Below are 20,853 nucleotides of genomic sequence, written 5' to 3' on the forward strand. Positions count from 1 at the left end.
GTGTGTGTGTGTGTGTGGTGTGGGGAGGCTGACTCAGCCTAGTTATTATTTGGAGAACAATGGCTCCTCTCTCTTCAGTCTAGCTGGTCAAGTGGGAGGCAATCACTGCAGATTCATGGAAATTGGTTTCATATTTTAGTCAGTGTTCAATTAAAAAAAATACAGCTGCCTTCATGCTCACGCTATATCACGCACGTCGGTGGAAGGATATTATGCATAATAACCCACCTTACCTTGCTGGGGTATAATGTCTATATGTTGATAAAATGTAGTAATAGCCTAACAAATGTTACATTACAAGTAAAAATTGTGAAAGATCGAAATACCCAAATACATTTATTACTGAATGATTTGGAACTACATGTCTGTTATAAACAGTCGCCTGTCCCCTTTCTGTTGTGGGTGCTCATGACGTCACTGATGCTCGAGCCAGAAGGTTTGGGTGTCTGGATAGCAGCTGGGAGAAAAACTGTCAAGTCAGCTAGAGTTCGCCAGGAAGCGGTTGGAAACAAAGCGTTGCTTTTAAAATTAAAAGCACAAAAATTATATTCCCAATTTACATAATAATATAAAAATAAAAAGACGGGGCTAGTGAAATCTTGAGTTGTTCATAACCAATAACCATATCATTACACAACACATTTGATACTGTAACCTATAGACATTGGAGCTCCTTTTCCTTAGTTTTTTTAATTGTGGATTTTTGGAAATTCAGGCCTTTATTGCTATGCTATGCTATTATTGTTATGCTATACTGAGGAAATTGAGGTAAACACATCATATATCTTTTTATTTTTATTTTTGATCCCTCAAAATACATTTAACCATTAAACAAATCAAAAAGATCTGATCACTGATAAGGCTTTTATTTTGAAGGTGGTGACCAGAAGTGTTATTGTTCTCCGCCTGGCTGGCTTCACAACGATGAGGGAGGCTCCGGAGAGAGTGAGAGACAAGAGAAAGAGACAGAGCGAGATGGCTGAAGGGAAGAAAGAGTGGACCGGGTCAGGAGCGACTTTGGAAACCAAGCTTATGTGACCTGGATGGTCCAGAGCTGTCAGCGCTGTGGAGCGAGTCCAGACACAGAAATATCACAGCGATCCGCCCGGCCTGTGCACACACAGACTGTTTGACAGGGACCGTCTCTACCATCCGAGGGACAATCATCAATATCTCCTCCGATTTCCTCCCTGAAGGATTTACTCAACTGCACCAGAGTTCCTTTTGGATTTCTGACAAAGAAAACGCTTTGGATCAGTCACTATACTGAGTGTGAGTATGGCTCTGTACCGGGGCTGCTTCACAAATGAATGGTTTTAATGGAGGCGATGTCATGCATCATAAGGTCAGCTGATCATGTTCTGGCACTTTGTGTTAGGTTAAAACAACCCAGATCCGCATCCGTGACGCGACCTGCTAATGTAGATGAAGCCACACCCTCAGACAGTATTCAAATAACCAGCAATAACATTGTTTATGCCACATGCATTAATAGACCCTGTCCTGTTTACTGGGGATACTCAGCAGCAGCTCCTGCATTCACTGCAGGACAGTACTCATAGTTTTTACTGTATCCAATAAGCTGTTGGGCCATGTACAAGTGCCTTTTAAGACATATAGATGTATTGCTTTTGTTTTGGATTATTTAAAAGAACAACCACCCAGATTTGAGGTTTCTCATCCTGAGATCATCATTTTGCTCCTTTTTTGAAAACCTGACGAGGAGGAGCTTTTACAAGTGGGGGACAAGTTGGGGATGGTGATTTGGGAGTGTTAGAATGCATGCCTTTTAATCCCAAATCTGCATGTGACTGTGTTGGCAGTTTGAACCTGGAATTATCTTTCATTTGCACGTTATGTAATTGTGGAACTGCCCATTGAAAAGGGTTTGACATGCCAAAGAAATATACACCAGCACACTAGTCCAACAGAGAGTGAATACAGCTGCCGCAATGGGAAAGACATCCCAAGGTTGTAATGCTGCTACACAGAAAACAGAGCATGTGCAAAAGGGTCTGTTCACCTTTATGTGTTGGTATGGTCATGCATGTGCTTGTCAGTTGTAGGAGCATTTGATGTCAGATGCACTCATCCATTACCAGCTGTCTTTTATCTTATGCAAGCACAGAGACAACCACAACCACCTATTCATGCAACGGGCTACAGAGCACACACGCACACTTATGCATATGCACACAAACCTCTGTGTGCCGCGTCACAGGCTGTTTGATCAGACACACAGGTGAATTTCATGATCCAGATCTGCAGTGTGTTTACTGACTGCAGCCTGCTGTGCATCTGCACTGACACATTGAGCCCTGCAGAATAAAGACAGAGAGCTGCAAGGTCACTATGCTGTATCTACTAGGGGATAAATAGGGGACCCAGGATCAAACTCTGCTCTTACTTCAGTAGTCTATGCTGTGAGGGGGGCCTCCCTGGGAGACTGGGAGGTCAGGAGGTTGGGGTTGCAGCTATTGGTTAGGTTCAATACCCATGTTGACATGCATTCTTGCTGCTGAAGTAGCCTTGAAACACAGAACCCCTCGCAGCCCAGGAGCCCCTGTTCTGTGGTTTTACCTGCTGTCTGAATTCCCGCAAGAGGAAAACGAGAAAAAAAGCATTTTACCAGTCATGGATCAATTAAGTAGTACACTTTAATTTCATCATGCTATTATCGAGAGTTGCTCTTACCCCCCATGGGCCATGTGCCTTCTTACATTTCCCGACAGATGAAGAGTGGCGTCTGTAGGCAATAGGCTGTGATTTGTTTAGCTTGCTGGCAGGCAGCACAGTGCATACTCAGCACTTGAAGTTAAAGACTCTGGAGGGAAAGAAAGAGGTACATTGATTAGTATGTATAGCTCTGTAAAGGTCTCTGCTTCTCTCCATCCCTCCTTGCTTCCTTACCCCTCCCCATCTCTCCTCTCCAGGTTGCTGTACCTGCTGTGTCCTCAGGTGGATCTGCTAACCTAGTGGAGCTCCAGCTCCAGAGGCCCATGGCCCCTGTTTCTCTCCGCCAGTGAGAGGTAAGCCAAGCTGGCCTCCCCAGCCCCCTCCCCGCCTCCGGCCCCAGACCTGGACCCGGACCCAGACCCAGATCTTGACCAGCGGCACACCCACGAGGAGCAGTATGTGAGCGAGGGTGAGTCCATCCAGCTTGACACACACCTGGCGCCGCCCAGCTGCAGGGACGCTGAGACCATCACAGGTATGTGTGTTCATGCGTGCATGTTAGTGTTAAGAAAAACTTGATTTTCCGTTTGCATTATGGAGTATCCAGTGGGTCGTAGAAGAGTTAACTCAAGCTTGGAAGGCATTTGTCGCAGCATAAAAGGATTGCATCTTTAACTGAACTCAAAACATCAAGATCTCCAAATATAGCTACATAGTTTGCACATGACATCAGCAAGATGTGTTTCTTCTAGCAAGTATTAATAACTTTCTATTGTGTGGTGTATGTTATTTAAATTAATTTATTTGTTCTAATTAACTGTGTTATAAAATAATGCTGTTTTAAAGACACAATGTCCTAAATGGCATACTTTTGGAAACTCTTATTAAGAAAAGATTGTATCACAAAGACCACAACAAGTATTAGCAACACTTCATGTGTACTTCAAGTAACAAAAGTACTTGTTTTGCAGAAAAATGCCCCCTGTAAATGTTATTATTATATTTGGTTGGATGTTTAATACTGAATCATGTAGCATTTTAATGTCCTAGCTGGTCAAGATGGAGCTAACTTTATATACTATTGGGTATTCAAATTATAAGGTTACTGCTTTTGCATGTACTGTAGAAGAAGTATAAGGTAACATACAATAGGGGCACCTGGGTAGCTCACCTTGGTAGAGCGTACTCCCCATGTACAGAGGCTCAGTCCTCACCACAGCGGCTGCGAGTTTAATTCCAACCTGCGGCCCTTTGCTGCATGTCATTTCCCCTCTTTCTCCCCTTTCATTTCTAAGCCATCCTATCACAAAAAAATGCCCAAAAAAGGAACATACAATGAAAAAAAACTTGGTACAGATACTTGAAAACCGTACTTAAGTACAGCACTTGAGTAAATCTACTGCACCACCACTGCTTACATCTATCACACGTAAAATATCTGTCAGTCGCAGGCTTAAGAACAGTTATTGGTCCAAATAATTACTTTTCTAATTCCAAAATCAACTCTGAAGAAAGTGATCGGATAAACAGCATGTCTGCATGAACCATAATATTAATCAGATTAAATCCAGTAAAGGCATTAAGTAATAAATAATTGTTTACAATAAATAAATAAACTGTTAACACAGTACTTACCTGGCTATTAGTTGATAACGTTGTTGCAAAATCTTTAAACTGATACGTCTTTAAAATGATTATATCTACACTAGTTTGTGTTGAATTGCTTCCAATGAGCCATTTTTCAGATAAGTGCACCATCAGGCAGCAGTATATTGACTGTCCTCTCCTCTCTGTAATGTTCAGATGTGTGCAACAGCACTGACCTGCCAGAGTTTGAGATCATCAGTCTTCTAGAGGAGCAGTTGCCGGTGTACCGGTTGCGGGCTGACACTGTCTATGGCTACGACCACGATGACTGGCTGCACACTCCCCTCGTCGCACCGGACGCCAAGCTTGACCTGACCACCGAGCAGATCGAAGAGACACTCAAATACTTCTGTAAGTCTGGCTGGAGTACAGCCAACAGCGTGATTTTATTCATTATTTATATCTACAAACGTATTTCCTGTGCTGCCGAAGCTCCTGATGAAGTGTGCAGGAAGCTTTTAGTTTTAGAGTGGAAGTGGAAATGCAGTAAAGAAATACATAAGGAGAGGGACAATGAAGATTAAACTGGGTGGGGTTTAATTTCTGGGACTTGTGCGAATACATATGAAGGATTTACCCACCTGAGTACGTGCTACATTTAATCCTTCAAATGGTTTTTGGAAAGATAATCTACGATAGTTGAAACACATTTTCTTTTCTACATTTCATATTAAACCAAGAAAGTAAGGACATACTCTCTATTCAGTACATTGGGGTCAATTAGAGTCAGGGTAAGGTTATTAGGGCATAGTATTACTGTAATATTACTACATTATTTTGTAATATGTAGTAATATTATACAACATATTGCTTGTCATCATAGCTATTTCTTTCCACAGAGGCTCAAACTACACTTTTACACAGTTACACTTTGTACTTTGAACTGAGTTGCTTAGACGTAGATAGACGTCTCATATGTTAGTTAATGCCATATCTCCCTTTTCTGTTGTATTTCATTCTTGTAAAAACTAATTCTGCTAGTTGGCCCAGGACGATCAATACATTGTCCGCTAATAAAGGTCATCTATGCCCTCCTCCTGCCCTATATATACCGTATATATATACGGCCTAGGCCTCTGATTGCAGCATGATCAATGGTAGAGAGTTAGTGTGTATGCCTCTGCGCGTGTGTCAGGGGTTTGTTGGCGGATGAGGGTCGCCATAGTAACAGTTATAGTCGCTGGAGGCAGATAGATGTTCAGCGGCCCTGCACAGAGCAGAAGAGAGAGAGAGAGAGAGAGAGAGAGAGAGAGAGAGAGAGAGAGAGAGAGAGAGAGAGAGGAAGCAAGGTGATGAAAGTAAGGTGAAAATAGGAGAGAGATGTGGGAGTTATCTTAGCACTGCAGCCCGCCATCTCTGATTGGCTCTTCCCTCCATCCTGCATCCTCTCAATCATACAACTTCTACTTCAACTCAGTAGCTGTAGAGTAGAGCGCACACACTCTCTCTCATCTCTCCGCAATCACTCGCACTCCCTCACAGGGGGGTGTCCATGTGGCCGGACAGTCATTTGGTCTCTGGGCCTGTTATACAGTAGCTGAGCAGTAGGAGTAGGAGAGGGGAAGGGAATGGATCAGTGTTTGGACCAGTTGTGGTTTCTGCTTGTTGGTCATCGTGGAGGTCAGGGAAGAGATGGACAGCAAGAGCGGGATGGAGCGATTAATGAGGAATGAATGTGAACTGCATGACTGGTACTGTAAGGAGGACAAGGAAGGTAAAGGATATTTCTAAAACGAAGGAAATAAAGACATGTTTGATGTGATTTAATATTTGATCAGTTTAACTGTGGCATTTCTTTTCATTGCCAGTACTTTGATTTGATGTTTGTGCACAGGGACTGAAGGGCAAGCTGACTTTTGTAGCCCAAGATTTCCCCTATCAAAGTTTGTTTAATGACTGCAACAGATTACACAATTATTTCAGAATCTCTAGCCTCAACAAAAAAATCTGAATTTTGTAACAGTTTTGTGAGTTTCTTGGTTAACCTACACTGGAGCTTGTCTTTGATTTTGTTTTTCTCTTTAAGAGGAATTTCCTGAAGCTGCTGACTTTGAATTTGCTCTGTTTTGACATAGCCCTCGCACATGCACACCCAAATCCCCAGAGTCCCATAAAGTGCCTGTGTGAGCCAGTGTGGATCATAGATTTTAAACACTGTTAGGAGAAACAACTATTCCAATTATTTTTTCTTTTGGTTGCAATACTAACAGGAGTACGGAGGTTTAACATACGCTATTCAATAACTGTGTTACAACATGTTATTGATTAGAGCTCTGAGGTCAATACGAGCTTTCACCTTAGGGCAACAGAGCCCACTGCTGTGCGCCATGGAAATAACTCCTCTGCCCTGCTCTTTCATACGCTGGCATTATATCAATGGTGATGGAAGGATTACAACCTAAACATGACACTTCCACAACCTCTGAAAGGATGACTTTTTTTTTGTTTCTTTGTTTATTGTGATTGTAAACAAGTGATACAGTGCTGTATGATATATTCAGTGACATGTTATGTAAAAAAAGAAAAGAAAAAAGACAAGAAAAACAGAAAGGAACAGCAATAATAAAAAAAAAAAAAATCCAAAATAAAATAGCAAAAAAATAAGGCTATTGCATATGTATTGCTTTTTAAATAAAATAGAAAAGTGCAGGGCAGGGCAGAGAGAGCTGTATTAACCGAGCCTGGCTAATTCTGACTTTTTCCTTTTTAGGGAACAGCAGGTAATTGGATTTTCTCTTTTATATGGTTAAGAAAGGGATTACGTACTTTATTAAAAGTTTGTGAAGCCCCGTAATGAGTATTTTATTTTCAAAAGGATGACTTTTTAAACTTTCTGTGTTACATAATGTGGCTGTGTGTGCCATTGTTCATGTTCATGCATCCCAGCAGAAGTGATTAAAGGTGAGAGGTCGTTTTCAACACAAAGGTCCCACTGCTTTCATCCAGTAAAGGGGGTCTGATTCTCAAACGGAACTTAGCTCTGCACATCCTCACTACCTTCCTCTCACTCTGTGTGTTTTATACCTCCACAGTGCTATGTTCAGACAGAGTGGGCCAGATGACAAAGACCTACAATGACATCGATGCTGTCACACGTCTGTTAGAGGAGGTGAGACGGCCTATTTTTTCTGTTCCATGAGTGTGATTCAAAGCTGCACACATATTGTTAATTAGGCTAAATCACAATGTGCAACAGAGAGGAGGTTTCTCTGTAGATTTGCCCAAATGAAATGTGTTTGTGGTGCGAACAGTTGTGGAAAACTGTGATCAAATAAACAGCAAAATACAGAAAGTGGTTGGTCTAAATTTACCAGCAGTGGCTGAACCTCTACCCCAACAGGACACCAACAAGAACACATGTAGTTTACCAATGTTGTATTGTGGGATTTTGGGGGTATTGATGCTATGCTTACAATCTATCTCCTCTACCCAATAGAAAGAGAGAGATATGGAGTTGGCGGCAAGAATCGGCCAGTCGCTTCTTAAGAAGAACAGAACTCTGACTGAGCAGAATGACTATCTGGAGGAGCAAGTGGCACAAATCACAGAAGAGGTCTGCTCACGCACCCATTCAAAAATATTAACTCAAGCTCCACTTAGTAGCTTTTTTTCTGGAGCTTTCAAATGAATCCCGGTCTTTATCATTATCAACAATGTCAATAGTTTTATCTCCATCACAGGTGAACAAAATATATCCTCTGATGAAGACCGTGTCATACAGTTGGAAGCCCCTAAAAAAGCTAGTGAAGTGGACCTATATTTACTAGTTGTAAAGTCAAGCATTAAGATAAACCTGATTTTACAATGGATTTAGATATGATTCGAAATCCATCCACATGACATACTGTACATGCATACGGTACATAGGGGGCTTCAGTAGCTCAGTCTGTGGGGACATGGCTTGGGAACCAGAGGGTCCCCGGTTCAAGTCCCCATACGGACCAGGTAGGAAGTGTGGACTGGTAGCTGGAGAGTTGCCAGGGTTAGGGTTAGGGGTTAGGGTTCCCCCTTGCCCCTGAGCAATGCACCAAACTCCCAATTGGGCACCTGTATATGGGCAACCACCTTGCTCTGACACTCTCTGTTTTATGCATGTATATAGGTGTGTGTGTGTGTGTGTGTGTGTGTGTGTGTGTGTGTTTTTGGGCCTGTGTGCGTGTAATGTGTATAATAACAGAGTAAAATAATTGAATTTCCCCCTTGGGTACTGATAAAGCATGTCTTTTTCTTCTTCTTCATACACACATTCAGACAGAGACATACACGAGTATTGAACATTATCCGTCCTCTTCCAGGTGGCCCAGCTGCACCATGAGCTGAACCTGAAGGATGAGTTGCTGCAGTTTTACACCAACGCAGCCGAGGAGAGCGAGGACGAGTCCAGCACCTCCCCAACGTTAGCATCCTTTCTTTGTTACTTAATATCACTGCTACGATCTGCAAATACTTATTTCATACTTTACAATTTACACATTTTAGAGATGTAAAAGCGGAAGTAAAAGAGAGCAATAAAAGAAGAGTGCTGAACATAGATTCTTATAAAATAAGAGAGCGCTATGGAGGATATATTTATACATAATTCAAATTGAAAGTCCAAGGAGAAAACTACGCTACTAGGAGAAATAATGCCATAATTGAATATAAAAAGAAAAAGGAAACTGAAAAAGCAAAGTTGAAATGTAAAATGATTTATCTTTTGAATTTTCCATTTCGATTTAACATTTGGCTTTACCATTTCGATTTAACATTTGGCTTTACCATTTCGATTTAACATTTGGCTTTTCCACTGACAGATGTCAAAAGTGGAGGCGTGGCCCAAAGGCTGGTGGGAGGGTCTTCAACGAAAGGGGTGCAGAGGCACCTTATGGACAGCAGGGGGAGCTGACTGCTGGGAAACACAGTTGAGGAGCATCTGGGTCCGTGTACTTGGCAGCCAACGGATTTTCGTTTTGAAAGGAAAAAAACAAAAACGAAAAACGGCCAGTTTCCCAATTACCATTAGTAAATAGGAAAACAAAAAACAGAAAACAACCCATTATTCGTTTTTTGTTTTGATCTCGTTATCCGATTGTCTTTGATGTATTTGTAGATGGAACTCGGAAATTAAAATGTGTGTATAAATCTTATTCCTTTGTCAGTACCCGATCCGTACCGCCTGTAAAATCCGTTCTGTGCACTGCCTGATCAGTTCTACGCTTGCGCGAACACCGGCAAACTTCACAGCTCTATGCACGCATTGGCGTAAGGATGTTTGGACATTCCCGGTTACCGGAAGAAAACATTAGACAGTGACAGTAGACCGTTATGATGGCAGAGATGAAGTTTACAAGGTGTTTGCTGGAGTTGCCTAAAGTATCTGTTAATGATATACGGAGCGTCGTCTGGCCATCCAGTACAACACCATGTAGCAAATTAAATAAAGGCTTCAAATTTTACGTTTCATCATTTCTTTGCAACTTGGAAGGTAATTTGCTAACGCTAGCTAGCCTGAGCTAGAAGCCTTGCTTTGGTGTTTTAAGTCATGACTCCGTCCTGCTTCAGGTTAACCATGCTTTTAATAAAGTTTAAGCATGTGTATACCTCTCACTTCATGTGTTTGTACTTTTATGAAAGTATCGGGTAAAACAGGGCTACAAATGAGATCTCTGTGAGAGACCAGCTAACTCCTAGCAAACTATTATGTAGCTCAATGCTGAACATTTCACCCCTAATTCCGGTCACTTTACTGTATTTATATTTGTTTAGTATTTGGTTTAGAAGCCTTTATTGGTGATTTTTATGGTACAAAGAGATGCTACATACGTACATAGCTAGCTATATGCTCCGCTATGTTGCGTTAGCATGCAGCTACAATAGTTAGCTATGAGTATGCTAACGTTAGATTGTAGTGGAACGAAGCAGCACTTTCTAACGTCAAAAATCACAGATAAAGGCTTCTGAACCAAACACTACACAATCGGACATGTTTCAGCAGGAATGTGACCCGGAATTGGGGAGAATTTAACAACATTGCCAGCTAAGATGACCGTTAGCATGTAGCTACTATAGTGTTTACTGCCGTTGGCATGTAGCTACTATAGTGGTATACAGCAGTGGTGGCTGGGAGAGCTGTCATCCCATCTTCAAAAGGACACTTATGTACGTTTACACTTCATCGCATTAATAATAGTCTATGGTTATTAGTCAAGACGAAGTATTTAAGGTAAAAACATTAACGTAAACAACACAACAACGATGTCGCTACACGGTTTTGGATCAGTGACAAGTTTCGAATGTTTGTAGCTATGACTATTGTATAATAAAGATTTAATAAAAAAAGATTTAATAAAAAAGTTGTAATGTTTGGTCGTAAAGTGTTGACACATGGTACAAACATAGACTGTAAATCGCACATGGACATTGTTAGTTTTCTACTACGTAATTATGCGCATGCACAGAACGGATCTTACAGGCGGTACTGGCCAATAAATGCTATTGAAGGGCGGGTCTTGGCGTGGCGGGAGTAACTTCCGGGTCACGAAAAAATACCAATGCAAAATTAAGGAATACGACTTATACACACGTATTTTAATTTCCGAGTTCCATCTACAAATACATCAAAGACAATCGGATAACGAGATTGTTTTTCGTTTTCTGTTTTTTAATATCAAAACAAAAAATGAATAATGGGTTGTTTTCCGTTTTTTCCTATTTACTAATGGTAATTGGGAAACTGGCCGTTTTTCGTTTTTGTTTTTTTCCTTTCAAAACGAAAATCCGTTGGCCACCAAGTACACGGACCCATCTGGCTGCAGCTTCGCTACCAGGCTGGCTTGGCCTCTTGTTTCACATTAGATGATAGAAACTGATGATGTAGGCTAAACACAAACGACATTTCATGCAACAACATTGAAGTTTTCATGTAGTTACTGTAATTGGGCCCGTGTACTTTTTCGTTCATTTGAGTTCTGATTTTGAAACGATATCCAAATTTGAAAAATGGGTCATTTTAAACCTTGTTAATATTGATGACAATGTGTTCAAACGGAAAACGAGCCAATATTCAGGAAATAGACTTTGAACTTTTATTCTATTGAGTAGTGTTAATTTTGTCACCTATTTTTTATTTAGTCTTAGTCTTGTGCCAAATGTCCTTGTTAGTTTTAGTTATATTTAGTCATTCACATATCTTTTTTTGTTAGTCAACTTTTAGGCGGCTAAAAGTCTCGTCATTTTAGTCTAGTTTTAGTCAAAAGAAAACTCAATATATCTAAAAAAAAAAAAAAACGGCTTGTTTATTGCTCAGGCCATATGGTCAAAATAAAATGATTTATTTATAATGTAATAATAACTTATAACAATAACTTATTTCACCAGTGAATTGCTGAACATCCGCTAGATAGGAAAAGGGTATTTTACAATAACTTTGAATGCACCACGAGGCTCACCAGTTTCAAGTGAAGTGTGCGTCTGTGTTGTTTTTTCAACAACTGCTCCGTCCCACTGTTGGAATCCTTTACAGTTAAATACAGTCACACTTTACACCGTTTAGCTGTCAGCATTTGTCCCCTGTTTAATCCAGCTAACACTAGGCTAACGTAACCTGCTGTCAAGTTTAGTGTTAACTAGCGGCACATGCAGCAATGCTTTGGTTGCCTGTAACGTGCCTGAATATTCTATCTCATGATGAAAAAGTAGAGACGATTGTAGACGAAAATGAAGAGAGATTTTATCTTAGTTTTTATTTTATGCAAAACATTTTAGTCTCGTCTTTTTTCGTCAACAATAATGCATGTTAATTTAGTCTTAGTCAGCGTATTTGGACATTGGTGCAGTCTTCGTCTCGTCGAAAAAAAGGTCGTTGACGAACATATTTAGTCTTGTCTCGTCTGATGAAATTAACACTACTATTGAGAGACTTGCAGCTGACAGCGGGGTCTGTGAGCATCAATGGCCGGCCGGCGAGCAAGCGATCCCAGCCGCCACCAGCTACCTGTCACGTCAGACTGGAGCTTCTCTGATTCTATTGAGAGACTTCCAGCTGACAGCTGGGTCTGTGTGCAATACTGGCAGGCCCAATTACAGTAACTACATGAAAACTTCACTGTTGTTACATGAAATGTCGTTTGTATTTAGCCTACATCATCAGTTTCTATCATCTAATGTAAAACAAGAGGCCAAGCCAGCCTGCCGGCTGCGAAGCTGCAGCCAGATGCTCTTCAACTGTGTTTCCCAGCAGTCAGCTCCCCCTGCTGTCCATAAGGTGCCTCTGCACCCCTTTCGTTTCAGACCCTCCCACCAGCCTTTGGGCCACGCCTCCACTTTTGACATCTGTCAGTGGAAAAGCCAAATGTTAAATCGAAATTGTAAAGCCAAATGTTAAATCAAAAAGCCAAATGTTAAATCGAAATGGAAAAGCCAAATGTTAAATCGAAATGGAAAATTCAAAAGATAAATCATTTTACATTTCAACTTTGCTTTTTCAGTTTCCTTTTTCTTTTTTAAATTCAATTATGGCATGATTTTTCCTAGTAGCGTAGTAAAATAATAATATTTTTAATTTGATCTCGCTTCGTTTTCTCTTTGGACTTTCAATTTGAATTATGAATAAATATATCCTCCTTACTTTTTATTTTTCCAAAGGGGTAAGAAAAGTAAAGTGGAAAGTGCTTCGGGAGGCTTTTTGAGTGACACCCTCCAGAGGAAACTCAAGGATCTGGAAGAGGAGAACCTCTCCCTCCGCTCAGAGGTATCTCCACACGCACCGACACAATGTAAGAAACTGAAGATTCTGGGATTATAGAGTATATATTTATATATTCATTACGCGTATATTTACGCAGGCACACCACCTGAAATCAGAGACCGAAACTTATGAAGAAAAGGAGCAGCAGCTTGTCAATGACTGTGTGAAAGAGCTCCGTAAGTTTTTTTCTCACACTGACATTTATTTATCTGTTTTATTAAGCTTCCCTGTGTTTGTCGCTTGTTTTCTCTCTGTCTCCTTTTAGTCTCATCTAAACTTTTCCCTTCCGCCCTATCAGGGTTGTCCAGTCTCCAAATATCTACCATAGCGGAGGAATTGGCTCGTAAGACTGAGGATGCTTCCCGCCAGCAAGAAGAGATCACACACCTACTCTCTCAGATAGTAGACCTGCAAAAGAAAGCCAAATCTGTGAGAACACACAGACAGACACATGAACCCTTTTCAACTCAAAGGTGACTGTTATCACGCTCTGCTCATTTAGCTAATTCAAACCTGCCTGTGTGTGTTTCTAGTATGCGGTGGAGAATGAGGAGCTTTCTCAACACCTGGTAGCAGCTAAAGATGCCCAGAGGCAGCTTACAGCAGAGGTAACTTCCACTTCCACACACTGCTCTGTCTTGATTTCCTTTCTTGCCAAGCTAATACCAGACAGTTTGACTTTAATTCCAAAACATAATTTCAATGTCTACATTAAACAGCTCCAGGAGTTGGAGGGGAAGTATTTGGAGTGTATAGAGATGCTGCATGAAGCCCAGGAGGAGCTGAAGAACCTGCGGAACAGAAACTTCCCTGCAGGAACCCCTCGACGCTGCCATCCTTTGGGACTATACCCCATGGTGAGAGAGAGTATGTGTGTGTCTGTGTGTGTGCTTCTCTAGGTGTGTGTACATGCCGTCCATTCTTTCATGAGGAGTGTTTGTGTTGCAGGATTCTCTGGCAGCTGAGATTGAGGGAACAATGAGGAAGGAGTTGAGTCTGGATGACCCCGAGTGCGAGGAACAGAAGTACGTATGTACTAAGATTCAAAAGCTAAGATGGCACACATTATAGAAAAATAAAACAGTACAGTAACTGCATACTGTATTGGTTATTATTGGTTGTGTGCAGAATACATCGGAGGCGCGTTTTTGAGACAGTCAAGAATGTCAACCAGACAGTCCGTCAGCGTTCTCTGACTCCAACCAATGCCAACATCCCGGGCTCTAACCAGTCTCTGTCCGCTCGTACGTCGCCCCAGTCCAGCGGCCTCACCACACCTCACTCCAGCATGTACGGTGGGGACATCAGCGGAGATAGCGTTGCCCTTGACAACCGAACACAGAGCATACTGATGGAGACTGCTGCCAATCAGGATAGGTGAGGCGGAGTGGGCTTATGCAATTAAGTAGGACAGTTTTTAGACATCTGCCATGAATTAATAGGTAAAACCTTTTTAAATGGATTGTTCTTTGAGTTAAGCCTGTACTGTTATTAGTACAGTTTGTATAACATGTCTTCAACAAATTGGTCTCGGTTTCATGGCAGCAGCCCAGAGGGCCGAGAGAAGAAGGCCAGTGGAGCTGAGGACCTGCGTCTCGCCCTGCGCCGCTTGTCTCTGCGTCGACAAAACAACCTGAGCGAGAGGCGCTTCTTTGAAGATGAGAGGGAACGGAGACGGGGAGGACATGGAGGTGTACACGATGCCCTGGGCCAGGAGTGTGGCCAGATGACTCCCTCGGAAAGCATCATGTCCCTTGGGAACCTCCACCTTTGGGCCTCACGAGGGCCCTACCTCCCTGACAAACTCCAGATCGTCAAACCGCTTGAAGGTGAGGGAGAAAGGGAGAGCGAGGTGAGCTGCAAGGCGGGGAGGAAGTGGGAAGGAGACCGACACCGAGGGGTTGGGACAAAGAAAGGGAGCAAGCGGGGCTGGGGAACTGAGGGGGAGAGGGAAAGAGATTGGGGATGGGCGAGGAAGACCGAAGCTGGGATAGAGAGGGAGAGAGGAAGGAGGTGGGCCAGAGACCGAGCCGGGAGCAGGAAGATGAATGGAGCAAAAGAGAGGAAAGAGAGGCCTCTGTCACTAATGCTCTTTAACTCTTTCTGGTCTCTGATGCACCATCACAAGTCAGGCAGTTTTCCATCTCCACACAGCTATTGCAAAGACACACAGCCGAGAGGATGGTTGTAGACAGATACACACATGTGATTAAAGAGGAGGAAGAAAGAAAGAGGGGATGGTGTTTGGTTTATACCATGCATCCAAATTATTTGCTTCTTTGACCTCCCTCTGGGATAAGAAAAACAGACTTAAAATGAGATGTACAGTACATGTAAGTGTAACACTTAGTCTATGTCCACGACGTTCCACTTCCGGGATTGCTCCGGTGCCGCCGGAGATTTCGCCAGGATGTCCTTCTTTTCGGTTACATGTCCGTTACCTTCCGCTTTCTTTGTGTTGAAATTCTAACCTCCGGTGGATTTATGAGGACTATCGTTAAGTGCTCCTCAGATCTCTGCAGGGTAAATCCAGACAGCTAGCTAGACTATCTGTCCAATCTGAGTTTTCTGTTGCATGACTAAAACAACCTTTGAACGTACACGTTCCACCAAAACAAGTTCCTTCCCGAGGCGATTTTCCAGCGGCACAGGGGCTCCGTCCGGCGCTTAGCGCTGCCCAAGACGATTGTGATTGGTTTAAAGAAATGCCAATAAACCAGAGCATGTTTTTCTGCCATCCCGGAATGCTGTGTGGACTAACCAGACCTTGCTCTGCAGCGCTGTGGAGGAAGGTCTGGCAATGCGAGACCAGTGTAAGACTTAACCTTTAGGCAAGTGATTTAATGATGTCACAACTGGTGTTTTTACTTTGACAGCGGATGGAGAGCACCTGATGTGACAAGACTGATTGGCCACAAGTGTATCACCCAGAGTATCTCTTTTCGGTGTTGTAGTTTGTTGACGGTCCCAAAGCACTCGTCTTACTGCCGTCTCAACACTGGAACTAAACAGAGCTGAATTAGCACGACTTTCATGCATTTCTTTCACATCTACTGCAGTCAGATTCACTGTGTTCACTTGGAAGGAATCACTGCACATGGGTAGGCACTTGTAATGACATTTCAAACATGTTAAGAGGCTAAAAGCACGTTTAAAACTTGCCCTGTTTCAGCCTCCTGGATGCTAACGCTAGCAGGAGGATAACACGGTGTAGGCAACAGCGATTGTTTTCATTTTTCTCGCTACTGACAGCACTCCAGATTTACAAACAACAGAGCTACGGGTTGAAATCGACCGAAATTCTCCTTTAACCTGGAAACCCTGCCATTGCTTCTGTTTACATACAGTTTATTTGCCGTGGTGGAATGTAACTAAGTACATTTACTTAAGTACTGTACTTAAGTACAAATTTGAGGTACTTGTACTTTACTTGAGTGTTTTCTTTTCATGCCACTTCTACTCCACTACATTTCAGAGAGAAATGTTGTACTTTTTACTCCACTACATTCATCTGACAGCTTTAGTTACTTAACAAATAAGAATTTTTACACACAAAACACATGTAGTTTATAAAATATGATTTTTTACTTTAAAAAAAAATTAAAATACCCTACAATATTTAGACCTAAAAGTCTAGCTTAAATGATTAGCCAATTAAACACTTAGTTGATTGACAGAACTGTTTTGATTGTTTCCAGTTTCTAAAATGTGCGTTTTTAAGTACTTTTACTTTAGTACTTTAAGTATGTTTATCTGATGATACTTACATACCTTAAGTAACATTTTAAATGCAGGACTTTTACTTGTAACAGAGTATTTGTACAGTGCGGTATGAGTAAAGGATCTGAACACTTCTTCCTCCACTGTTTATTTGTGTTTACACCATCTCATTTCTATGTATGTATTATTCTGTCTTTATTTATTATTATTATTATTATTTATTTATTGTTTATTAACATCCTCCTCTGTTGTTTTTATGTTTTTTTGTTTGTTCATTCTGTCACTTGCTATCTCTGTTTCACATTTATTTGGCTGGCTAATAAAAACCTTTTCTCATTCTAAATGCTCCTCCATTTCATTTTCATCTTATTCCTCTGCTCTTCATCGCCTTTTAGTGTCTCAGTATTCTTGCCATCTTTGTTTGTCATCCTGATCTTTAAGGCTTATTCTGTAACATTTCTCATTTGTTTTTTCGCGGAAATGCTTATTAGACAAAAAAACTTAAAACATAAGACATAAGAAAAGGAGTTATTAGCATTAAATACATATTTCTACTCTACATACATGCAGACATTTGTCAATTTGCCCTTACACCGTTATCACAAAACCAATTACGTGTATTATAGTTGATGGAGGATTTTTACAGATTAACATCGGAAAGTCTATTAAGCCTTTTAACTGAAACCATAGGACACTACCAGCTGTTGTGAGCAATGCTAAGAAGCCTTTTAAGGAGAGTTACATATCGAAAGCATTAAATGGCTGACGATCAGTTACAATTTAAGTATTGAGTCATAAATAATCCCTTACATGTTTATTTGTGTGTGTGTTTGAAGATATTGAGTGCATTGCAGTTCTCTTCATGTCTCCCCACCAGGCTCTGCCACCCTGCATCACTGGCAGCAGTTAGCCCAGCCTCACCTCGGTGTGATTCTGGACGCCAGGCCGGGAGTCATGCCCAAGGGCTACAGACCCCTGGAACTAGAGCTGGAGCAGGTCTGTGTGTGTGTGTGTGTGTGTGTGTGTGTGTGTGTGTGTGTGTGTGTGTGTGTGTGTGTGTGTTTGTGTGTGTGTGTTTGTGTGTGTGAGATGTCTGAGTCTGTATCTACAATAATGGTCATGTTCATGTAAATGCATCTCTGTATGTTTACCGTATGTACATAACATGTTATTAACAGATGACTGCAAACAAAGTGTTTTACCACTCCATGACAGAATGTAATTAGTTACACTAGTAATTATACAGCTTTTCATTGCACAAATAAAATAAGGATTCATAGTCCTATTTTACTACAGACAGAATCAAATCCCACTCTCCTTTTTACTGTTCTGCTATTTTTCTTCACAGTTCAGTGGGAGAAGAGAGACAATGCTGAATAAAATACATTTTGACCAAAACAATTCAGGAAATTTGTTTGTTTAGGTTTTGTATAATTCAAGTTTATTTTGATAATTAGAGGGAAGTGATAAATAAAAAAAAACTTTGTGTTTGTATGGTGTGACTTATTACTTGCAAAGTACTACTCACCCTACTCCTAATAACTGTTAATAATACTACAAGTAATACTAGTACTCGGTGCACATGCATGCATCTGTAATGATTTGGACTCTTCTCTTTGTGCTGCGTTGTCTACAGGTATATCCATGGGGTGGCTTTGAGGAGGATGAACCGGGGGAGCAGTACTTCCAGAATCTGCCCACCTCCTCTGCTTCTGCCTCCCCAGCCGTGCCCTCCACCTCCAGCACGGGTGAAAGTAACCTCGGGCAGCCTCCACCCAGCCTCGCTCCACCTTCTCCACCCTCTCCATCCCCAACGCCACATCTCAGCAACACTGACGTCCTGGGTGAGGACATACACGTACTGTACACTGTATATATGTATATTGTGAAACCTGTTTGGAACGTGTGCAGTGTTTCACAGTGTTTTAAATGAGCTGTCTGTGTCTGCGTGATCTGCAGCTACATACTACCCAGGGAAATGCATGGCACACACCAGCTCTACCTACACCTTCACAACCTGTCGGATCCTCCACCCAACTGATGAGCTGACGCGGGTCACACCAAGGTAAGCAGCAGAAGTAGTCTGGTGCAGCTTGAAAATGTATGATCTCAAAGTTTCTCTTTGGTCTACCAGAATTCAGTCATAATCAACGACTGCAAAGTTTTGCTTTTCTGCTAAAAGCAGCCGTATTCAAACATATGCCTTATTGCAAAAGTCCTAATGAAAATGTGTTTTTGTAAGAACTGTCATGTGTTTGCCTCCAGAGGATGTGCACACTCTCCTCTGTTTGAAATGGTGAATTATTTTAAAAATCAACAAAAATGTCTTTTGTATTACATTGCATATATTGTAATAAGACTAAAATATAAACATGCATTTTATAGAAATAATGCAGCTTAATGTGATAATGTCCCTGCAGAGTGCTACATGTGCACTCAGTCTGAATTTGACTAAATCCCACAGGACAAATAAGACCCAAACAACAGTCGCTGAGGTGGGATCGTGTCCAAGCAACAATATTCAGTCACTTGCCTGCTAGACAGTAGGAAGGTGCTAAATAATACATGCAGGTGCTTGTGGTTAGAAGAAACAACATCCCCCATGCACAACAAATGTCAGTTTACAATAATGGCATGACATAAAAGTGCAATTTAAGTCCCTGAAATCAGCGAGTATATTCTTTTAGGTATTTCAAATTCTCTTTGTGCACTTTCTTTTCAGTCTGAACCCAGTCCCAGCGTCGTCCTCCTGCGTGATGACCAGCACTCTGTTGGGTACTCCTACTGCTACACCCTGCACACCCCGCAGGCTCGGTCTCAGGCCATCTGAATCCTCAACTAACCTCAGGCAGGGTCCTAGACATTTTCAGCTGTTTTCTTTTCTGTCTTCTTCTTTTTGCTACTGTAATAACCAAAACTTTGTTTCTATGTTAATGAGTAAGCAGATTGATACTTAGTCACTTTTATAAAGACATTCACTGTTTGTCACACTGAATTTGTCTTAGTTCCTTAAAAACAAGGCATGTAACTTTCTTCCAGTAAGTTTAACTTGTTTCAGGGGTTCACCACAAAAAGCTCTGATAGGCAGGAGAAAGCAGATTGCTAGGATCAACATAACTTTTTTGACTCAGTTATTTGCAGATACCAGTCAGTATGATATTGACTCTCATTTGTTTCCCATGTTTGTGCAGAGATGCAACACGCACCACCAGTACTTCCCTAGGGTTAGTGCGCCTTCTCCAGGAGAGAGGGATCTCAGCAGCAATGTATCACCAGAGCCAGGGCCTGGAGTACGGCCAGGGCAATGGAGGAGTCTTATTCAGCACCTCCATCACCCCTAACCGAGCGCCCAACCCCAACCCTCTGCGCCCCTCTACCCCTCCCAACTCACCTACAGGACAGGGAGTTTCAGTTGGGCCAATGCCCGCGGGCTTCGACTTTAAGAGCCCTTCGTACGACAACTTCCTGGCCTCCAAACCGGCCCGCTCCATTCTGAAGGAGGTGACAGGGAGGATGAGGGGCAGGCAGAGAGGGAAGGATTGTGAAAGCCAGACGGACGTTAGCGTGACTGTCCACAACCTCAACCTGCTGGACAAGGTGAAGCAGCTTGGTGTGGCTGGAGCTCAAGGGGGCAGAGCAATGAGTCCCGGCCCCATGCTGGGGCCTCTGGGCGGGCTGCGCAGATCCGGCTCCCCTTTTGGGCCCGACGGAATGAGGAGGAACCGGAGTTATCCTGCCATGGTTGGGGCCAGCATGGCCATGAAAGCCCCGGGGCCCCAGGAGTAGTCTGGACTGCTGCTGGCCAGTAGGGGAGCCAAGTAGGAGCCAGGCAGGGCCTAGGACTTACTGCTGAGCAGCCACCTGGAGCCCAAACACTGTTCATACTGTACGACAGCAACATGGCACTACTGACCACTGACCCTATGCTCTCTTCACTCATGCTTGAATTAAAAAGCAAAATAACTTCACCCAAATTACAAAAACCTATTCTGGTATGCACCCATGCAGTTTAAAGGAGAATTCCAGCCAATTTTTATGTTAATCTTGATCGTTATAAATATGCGTGTACTTTCGTTTGAAAAAAA

The 20,853-nt window shown here is 42.1% G+C and overlaps 1 protein-coding gene across 4 annotated transcripts; it reads left to right on the forward strand.

Annotated features, from left to right (window-relative positions):
* Nucleotides 1-889: 889 nt before the first annotated feature.
* On the forward strand, nucleotides 890-20,853 carry LOC116041263 (trafficking kinesin-binding protein 1-like). Of its 4 annotated transcripts, XM_031287153.2 has the most exons (19): nucleotides 890-1,272; nucleotides 2,934-3,211; nucleotides 4,480-4,674; nucleotides 7,356-7,432; nucleotides 7,760-7,876; nucleotides 8,619-8,719; nucleotides 12,946-13,051; nucleotides 13,146-13,224; nucleotides 13,347-13,477; nucleotides 13,582-13,656; nucleotides 13,768-13,905; nucleotides 13,997-14,073; nucleotides 14,177-14,425; nucleotides 14,594-14,877; nucleotides 17,646-17,764; nucleotides 18,405-18,612; nucleotides 18,728-18,833; nucleotides 19,491-19,616; nucleotides 19,960-20,853. In XM_031287153.2, exons 4-19 carry the CDS (start codon nucleotides 7,382-7,384, stop codon nucleotides 20,552-20,554), a joined length of 2,562 nt encoding a protein of 853 aa, XP_031143013.1. In that variant the 5' UTR covers nucleotides 890-1,272; nucleotides 2,934-3,211; nucleotides 4,480-4,674; nucleotides 7,356-7,381; the 3' UTR covers nucleotides 20,555-20,853. The 4 variants fall into 4 exon arrangements, with proteins under 4 accessions (XP_031143013.1, XP_031143014.1, XP_031143012.1 ...); XM_031287154.1 differs by lacking the exon at nucleotides 890-1,272 and having other exon boundaries at nucleotides 3,034-3,211; nucleotides 14,597-14,877; XM_031287152.2 differs by lacking the exons at nucleotides 890-1,272; nucleotides 2,934-3,211; nucleotides 4,480-4,674 and adding an exon at nucleotides 5,747-6,037 and having other exon boundaries at nucleotides 14,597-14,877.

This window comes from Sander lucioperca, chromosome 16, assembly GCF_008315115.2.
Source record: "Sander lucioperca isolate FBNREF2018 chromosome 16, SLUC_FBN_1.2, whole genome shotgun sequence".
NCBI classification, from domain to species: domain Eukaryota; kingdom Metazoa; phylum Chordata; class Actinopteri; order Perciformes; family Percidae; genus Sander; species Sander lucioperca.